At 45.9% G+C, this 8,344-nt stretch overlaps 1 protein-coding gene across 1 annotated transcript in view; it reads right to left on the bottom strand.

Annotated features, from left to right (window-relative positions):
* The window catches only part of KIF1B (kinesin family member 1B), a 76,391-nt gene that overhangs the window by 3,806 nt on the left and 64,241 nt on the right, over window positions 1-8,344 (bottom strand). Inside the window, exons 36-41 of the mRNA XM_009071700.1 lie at window positions 3,905-4,019; window positions 2,897-3,030; window positions 2,344-2,405; window positions 1,543-1,688; window positions 1,055-1,294; window positions 234-305 (exon numbers count right to left, since the gene is read on the bottom strand). Of these exons, the coding sequence (XP_009069948.1) occupies window positions 234-305; window positions 1,055-1,294; window positions 1,543-1,688; window positions 2,344-2,405; window positions 2,897-3,030; window positions 3,905-4,019 (769 nt within the window). The remainder of the gene's footprint in view (window positions 1-233; window positions 306-1,054; window positions 1,295-1,542; window positions 1,689-2,343; window positions 2,406-2,896; window positions 3,031-3,904; window positions 4,020-8,344) is intronic.

Genomic DNA, 8,344 nt, shown 5'->3' with positions numbered 1-8,344 from the left:
GGAAAGACAGTAAGATACTTCCAGTCTGCTAACGAACTGGAAGTTGAGCTACAGCCCAAGTTCACATCATTATTCCTGCAACAGTCTTTGAACCTGAAGAGGAATAGTGCAAAAGGCTGAAAATAAAACCAGCATCAAGTGGTTCATCTTTTCATAGTATCATCAGATTCTACATCCACAAATACATTGCTCTTGTAGCACAACCACAGGTATTTTCTTGCAGGACATATTACCTTACAATCACTGATGCTGTTGTACACCTGGTTGAACTCCCGATTGAAGGTGTGAGTCAGGAGCTGCAGACACTAAAGGGGGAAAACAAAGAAGACAAAGAAAAAGAATTTTACATTTAGATTTCCAGAGAATTTTGAACACAAGAGGCAATTTGCCAAGACACACTTGGCAGCTCGTGAAAGAATGAACAAATCCTAAACTGCTGTGAAAAATCCCAGAAGAAGAGGGGAATAATCATTTCCCTTGATAAAGTGAGTTTCATTTAGGGTGGTCAGGCATTGGAATATTGCCCAGGGAGGTGGTGGAATCACCACCCCTGGAGGTGTTTAAGAGGTGTTATCTGGCACTGGATGGTGTGGTTTGGGAGTTAGTGGTAGTGTTGGTGGATTCTAACCTTACCTTGATGGTTCCATGATTCTATGATCTACAGAACCCCTCATGAAGGAGGCAGAGCCATAGCACAACCCTAGCCAGCAGCACTGGCTGTGGAATGGATTCGTTCGCTACAGAACACACCAAAACAAAACTCTCCCAACACTGGGTATTCCTTGTGCTATCTGAGAACCTCATCATTAATCCCTGGCCCTCAGTGCATACACCTTGATGGTTCCATGATTCTATGATCTACAGAACCCCTCATGAAGGAGGCAGAGCCATAGCACAACCCTAGCCAGCAGCACTGGCTGTGGAATGGATTCGTTCGCTACAGAACACACCAAAACAAAACTCTCCCAACACTGGGTATTCCTTGTGCTATCTGAGAACCTCATCATTAATCCCTGGCCCTCAGTGCATACCCTGGTGGCTCCCTGAGCCATACCTTGGTGGCCAGCTCCTTCTCCCTGTCCACCAGGCTCTCAATGTCGGCCGAGTCGTAGCCGCTGCTCTCGCTGGGCGTCACGGCACTCTCGAACGTCGTCGTGGAGATCTGGGAGGAGATGCTGGTGGAGGTGCTGAGGGTTCCACTGCTCATGCTGGGAGACAAGGAGTCACTCAGGGACTTGGGGATGCTGTCACCAAGCTTCTCACGAAGCAGGAGGAAATGTCGAGTTTTTTCCACCTAGGAAGGGAAGGAATCAGTATCAGCTGCTGCAGGATGATGTCTGTGGCACAGGCACTGAGTTCTTACCCATCCTTTTAGTATTTGTACCAGCAAACATCTTCCCCAGGGAAGGGAGGCACTAGAAATGGAATCTGCCTTTGTTGAACACACAGAGTCTGAGCTGAAGCTTCTACTCAGCAGCTGTCCTGGTTTCTACCTTCTCTGGGAGAATGCATTCAAACCTTGACTTTGATCTCTTCCCTCACCTCATGCAGCAGCTCCAGTTTCTCCAGTTCCCACTGATGCTCCAGGATGAGGCTGTCACCCCTGGGCCTCCAGCCTGCCAGGTTCTCTTCTCCACGCACATAGGCCACAGATGTGTCCAGGACTTTCCTCCTCCTCCTCTGCATTCCTGAGCAGCAAAACCCAACATGAGACACATGAACAGCACAGCCAGAGGGAAGTCACCAAGAAACAATCAGCAGTCTGCAAAGAACCAACACTTCTGCTGTTTGGCTGGAAATACACAAACAAGGACTTCATTAACTGCAATTACACACTCCAAAGGGATTTGATTTAGTCTAGATTTCTTACTTCACTCAGATATTTTCTATTGACCAGGATACTTCAATTGCTATGTCTCAGAGGAAAAACAGACTGATTCTACATGAACTCCATTGCTCCCCAGTTATGACTCTTGCACTAAGCACCAGCAACACCTTCAAAAGGCCAAGAGAAAATTTTCCTGCTGCAAAACCAAGTCTCAGTCGTTAGTGATGAGCTAGGTAATGTGACCCTCACTCTGAGGCTCAGGTACATGCCCAGTTTCCTGACACACATGTCAGAACTGTCAAGTTCTCAGAGAATCCTCCTTTACCAATGGTAAACACAGACCTGAGCCTAAAGCAAAAGTCTGAGTATGTTTTCTCTGGAATAGCAATGTTCCACTGCTCCTATGAAGCACAGGAACTGTTTCCCATCACACAGAAGTGTTTATTCTGTTCTGCCTATGAATTTTTTTCTGCAGTATTTGGCATTTATCACTTGAACACTCAGCCACAGCTCACCTGGACTTCCTGTGTCTGCCATTTTGCATAAGCTGAGCTCATAGATCCCAGTTACTCTGTTGCTGTTCACAGGAAAGCAGAGGGAAAAAAACACTATTACCTTCAGAAATAAAGTGGACACTTATCCCCAGAGTAGAAGTTTAAGTATAGTTGTTAGTAAGAACTAGATCTGAATTCTAATCTGACACAAAATAGACAGACTGCAAGTCCCCAAAAGTGACATTTCCCCCTTGTTCCCTCCCACCCCCCACTGGACACGGAGAGCAGCTGCTGTTCCAGGCCAGGATCAAGACCATCTATTGCAAGCTTGAAAAATGGAAGCTCTTCCCAACTGTCAGTCTGGAAAAGAGGTCAGTAAAGAGAGAAACCATCAGAGTTCCACTGAAATAAATGCAAGAAAGAATGTTCAAAACCAGACTGGAGAATTAGGCTAGGGAGAGTATCAAGGAAGAACTAAAGAAAGCAAACTAAGCTATATTCTCCCCATGCCCTCTAAGAGAAAAAGCACATACTGACATGAAAGATCCAGACCAAAACTGGTAACTGGACTTACGAGTCTGGAGATTTGGAGTAGCCACTGCCGAAGAGATTGCGCAGAGACCGCGGAGGGGAGATCTTGGCATCTCGGGAGTAGAACACCATACAGACATCCTTTGTGATCACAGCAGGCTGGATGCAGTGGTCAAGCTAAGAGGAAAGCCAAAAATGAATGAGTGGCTGCAGACAACTGTGCCCAGTGGGACAGCTCGGGGAATTTGTTGGGTCTCTGGTGAAGGGTTTTCATGTGTGTTTCTGTGAAAGAACTGTCACATTTCTTGAGGTATCTTGTGGGTGAAATGCTTGTACTACACAAAACAACAGTGTCTTGCACACAAAGCCAAGAGCTAGGCTGGTGTTTGGAACAGCAGGATGACTTACATAGCAACTTTCACCAATTTCAATGGATTTTCACAGAATCCTAGAGTGTTAAGGGGTTGGAGTGGAGCTTAGAGATCATCCAGCCCCAATCCCTGCCCTGGGCAGGGACACCTCCCACCAGAGCAGGTTGCTCAAGGCTTTAGCCAACCTGGCTGTGAACACTGCCAGGGTTGGGGCAGCCACAGCCTCCCTGGGCAACCTGGGACAGTGTCTGCTCACTCTCACAGGGAAAACAGGTTGGGGCAGCCACAGCCTCCCTGGCAGCCACAGCCACTGGCCTACCTGTGCCAGTGTCTCCTCACTCTCCCAGGGAAAACTTCTTCCAAATACCTAATCTAAATTTCCCTCTCTCAGTTTATCCCCATTACTCCTTGTCCTGTCACTACAATTCGTAGCACAGACAGATCAATTGAGGCACAGACAGGTGAGCTCACCAGTCTCACTCCACATGTGTTGTGAGGCAGTAATACCTTGACAACAAGGTGTTAACTGTGAATAAATCTTTCCACCCTCTTCTCAGAAAATGCATCAAGACTTTCAGTGGCTTCAGGATTCAAATCACTTAGCCCAGTAAGTATTTATCTGAGGTGCACACTGCTGTCTCAAATAATTTACAGCAAAAAAGAAGGCACAGGTGTCTAACCTCCAGGTAGGCAGAAAGGGTCATATAGATCTTCTCTCCATAGGGTGTCACTCGGTTGAGGAGCAGGGAGTTGTGCAAGGAGCTATCCCAAACTGCTTCAAACCGATAGAAAGTCCTGGAAAAAAGTACAGTACAGGCTCAATAGTAAGAGCTCCTTTGCATCCCTCTCAAGGCTCAGTGTAAAGCAACTTTCCCCGACAACATCCACTATGACTCTCAGTCACTTCAGATAACCCATACTGGAAGCATAGATCTTGTCTTTTTACCCCAAGATTCCTGACTCCTACCTCAAAAACTGTGGCATAAGAGACCATTGCCTGTCATGAAAAAGGCTCATCTAAAAGACACAAGAGGGAATGCAGAGGAGAACAAAAGCTGCCAGAGCACTGCAGGGAGTCAGCACTGCAGAACATTGTTTCTGGACAGACAGAACTCCTTTCTATTGCTTCAGGTGCAATTCAGCCCAACTGAACCTTCCAACTGAACCTTCTTTTCTATATCAACACTCATCCTGCACCATATTTTAGGACTAACACATAGCAGCAGAGGAAACCCCTCCAAGTATGTCTTACCAAACCAGCAGCTCCTGAAGGAAACCACAATGACTGACAGGGTTAAGTCCTACACTCAAGCTGTCAGTATTTTTTTCCATGTCCCTAACTAGCAGCTCTAACACAAACTTCTGTAAGAAGTTCCTTCAGTTTGGTACACGGAAGGAAAGGAGCTGAAGGCTCCCATAGTTCTACCCCAGCAACCAGGAAAATTCAGCTGTTCCAGTAAGGAGTGAAAGGCATCACAGACAGCACAGCTAAATCACCAGATCTAAGGCATTGTTACACTCTGTCCTCTCAAGCAGGAGCTTAGAAAAATGAGCTTTCTCCTCTCCCACAGGCAGAGATTGATTTCAGGCAATTCCCTTTGGAAAGAAGAGCTATTCCCTTACTCAGGAATTCAGCACATCTTTCCACACTGGGAACACAAAAAGAAGTTATTAATTCTTCATCACCTCCATATAATTTCCCTCCCAAATCCCTTTGTTGTTGATGTTTTCCATCCCATTTTGAGTCCAAATGATGTGGTACTAAAATCAAGAAAGTACTTCATGCATATGATTTATTTTCATTAAATTCTCTCTCTAAAAAGTTTCTGTACTAATGCCCCAACTTGGAAAAACAGAAAATTAATCTAAAGACAAAGGACAAAAAGCAGGGTGGGGGTGGGAGAAACAAATAAAAACAAATAACAAAACCAGAACAAAAGGAAACATGGAGCAGCCTAAGAACAGACATGACAGAAAGAGAGTTCTGATCTCAGTGGAGCTCCCAAGGATTCCCTTTTCCTGACACCAATTACACAATTCCAAGCTAACAAAGAGACACCACAAACTGAAGTGAAAACACTGCTAAGCACAGTTTGCATTTGAAGTAACACACTTGGGAAACAACTTCTAAACATTCTGCTGCTCCTAAAATGGTGCAGAAAAATATATTCTAAAGGCCAAAGTAACTGGTGCCTTTAAAAGCACTGAAATCTAATACCCCTCACTTGAGTTAGACTAGGCAAACAGCACAGGTTGTTCTCTAACTCTTTACAAATCTGTGCTGTGTCCTTATGTGTTAAACTTTCTCATGTCTTAGTTAAGAAAGCAACTCTTAAGACTTGTAGCAAGCTCCAGATCTACCATCAGGGAGGAAAGGCAAGCAGTAAAACCTGGTTCTGCACAGATGGCAAAGTCAGTGCACACAGCCCCTGCATTAGCTTTGCACCATGAGCCAAACACGACTTCCCACCATGGAGAAGTCACAGGTGTAAATGTTCAGCAGAGCTGAACCACATGCTCCTCTTGAGCAAAACGATGATTTGGGGCTAAACACCAAGTTGAAGTCAAGTCTAGCTTTGAGGCAGTTACTCTAGTGGGTTTTGTCTAGCCAGGAAGTTAAATACACACAGCCTTGTCTGTCCAGGCCAGAACTTGCCACAATAGTTACAGAGGGAGACAAAAAACAGAAGTGAGCAAACTCCTTTCAGCACAGCCAACAGCACCAGGAGGAAGAAGGGGCACAGAACAGGCAAAGCACAGAAAACAGGAGAAACAGGTTAAAGGCAGCAGTGTGTAGTTAGAACTGACTCGAGTGGATTTTAGCATTACTGAAGGGTGGGGAATTGAGAGTATTGAAGATAAAGTCTTTTTTTTTTCCAAAGAGGCAGAGCACAGAAAGCAGAGTGCAAACTGCCCTAGACTGCACAGCCAGAGTGCCTGGCTGTGATCCCACCTGGAAGGTGAAAGAGGAATCCAATCTGAGCAGCTACTGATGTCTGATTTCTCTGCCAGCTGGGAAAGTAAGAAGTAGCAACCACATGGTTAAATTTCAGATGCAAATGAAACCCCAGAACAGAGGCTGAATGGCAGTCACATGGCAGCCACTGCTTTTTGTTCAGTGCAATTCTGAGCTGGAATTTCAAGTAACCTCATCATTCAGTCCTTGGCTTGGTACTTCAAACACTGAGAGCATTACAGAGTCAGAGACAGGGAGAAATTCCAAATTTAGGTCTTTGATACAGAACAAAGGAAGGAAACACAAGGACTACAAATAGGGACTATATTTGATGGCACATTTAGAGAATCTGAAAGGCTCAGTGAAGGGAACTCTCTTTACATGTGAAGGAAAAGTTCACTTTCACAAGTCCCCCAGTGACCTGCACCTGAACAAACCCCTGACACAAGGGAGGAGGAGGAGGAATACTACTGCTGGAAAAGCTAAGAGGTGTGCTAACAGAATTCAGTAAAAGCTAAGGGGGGAATGGCAGCAATACAAACAGGACATAAAGCTTTCTGTCTTCCAGAACCTTTATGTGCAAAGGAAGCAAACAGAAAATACCTAGGCATATCCTTATCAAGAAAGAGCCTGTAAAAACATAGAAAGAGCTTCAGTTAGTGCAGCCAAAAGCAGAACAGTAAAGCAGAAGCTGAGAGGAATAGAACAAATGGACTTAACAAAACAAAACAAAGCAAAAAAAAAAACCCACAGGAAGCAGCAAACAGTCTGCAGACAATGAGCAAACAAAGACACATCCCTCAGCAGGGCCTCAATCCCACTCCACCACACTGCCATGCACTCCTCCCACGGCTTCAGCCTCTTGGGGAAGGGATGCTCAACAGCTTCACTCACACTCCTGCTCCCAAGTGATCCACCTTACAGGAAACAACAGAGCTGTAAGGGAATCTGTGCTAGAGAACAGAAAGCACAGAGTTTTCCAGCTGCAAACCCAACAGCATCAAGGCTGGAAACCAGCAACAATCCCTCACATTCCATTACACTCATCCACTGATTCAAATACATTCAGATTGTCACTTCTCAGTGGGAGACAAAGAACAACTGCTAAACCCCCTGTCCCTGCCTGCCCTGACAGACACCAGGTGGCAGAGACATTCCCTTGCTAGGAGCAGCATCCCAAATCCACCTTTAACACTGCAGTGGTGGTTCAGTCCAGGCCTCTGACAGAGGGAAGAAGCCATTTCAGTGCCTCCAGCACTGCAGCAGAGATGGGCTCCAAACCCTCCTCCCCTCTGCAAACACTCCTTCAGAGCTCCACTCCAGAGATATTCCTGCTTTGCACCAGCTGGGCAGAGCCCTGGAGTGTCAAGTGACTGGGCTGATGTCAGAGCAGGGAGAGGCTGTGCCCCACGCAGCAGTTCTGCCTCGCTGCCCTTCGTGGCACACACTGGAGCAGAAGAATGTGGAGTCTGAGCTCCACAGCAGTGCAGACTAATGAAGGGACACACTGGGCCCTGCTGCTGCTCAAGTGGCTGCACCTCCATGGAACAGGCCTTCCCTTACCAGATCAATCTGTGATACAGCTGTATAAATCCACAGATTCTCAAATTGGCTTTACAAAGCATGGATGGCTCCAGCCTAAATTGTGCTTCTTCCAGGAATGATATGGGTATTCCATAGCTATAAGTATCTCTCCCAAGATTGGCCTTGTACTCAATGCTGTATCCTAGCACCAAAACTTGATGTCAGGTGAAAAGTCCTGGGTTAAATCCCTTAGGCTGTTCCTTTCCATCCTCCCTGTAAGGCCCTTACACATGGGAAGTAACTCAGATGCATGAGCAACAAATCCTCCATGCAGATCAACAGCACCAGCAAGAATTTATGGGAATATTCATTCCCCCCCCCGTTAAACAGCACCAGCAAGAATTTATGGGAATGTTCATCCTCCCCCTGTATGTCCTGTGCTCATGGAATTCTACATTTACTCATTAGCCACATTCCCAGCTTTCCAAACATCCTGCCCATACAGCACCAGCAAGAATTTATGGGAATGTTCATCCTCCCCCTGTATGTCCTGTGCTCATGGAATTCTACATTTACTCATTAGCCACATTCCCAGCTTTCCAAACATCCTGCCCATACCTCAGAGGGCAATTTCAGATTC

Source organism: Acanthisitta chloris, unplaced genomic scaffold (assembly GCF_000695815.1).
Source record: "Acanthisitta chloris isolate BGI_N310 unplaced genomic scaffold, ASM69581v1 scaffold5393, whole genome shotgun sequence".
NCBI lineage: Eukaryota > Metazoa > Chordata > Aves > Passeriformes > Acanthisittidae > Acanthisitta > Acanthisitta chloris.
The sequence above is the reverse complement of the archived record's forward strand: the minus strand, read 5'-3'. Positions and strand labels throughout refer to the sequence as shown.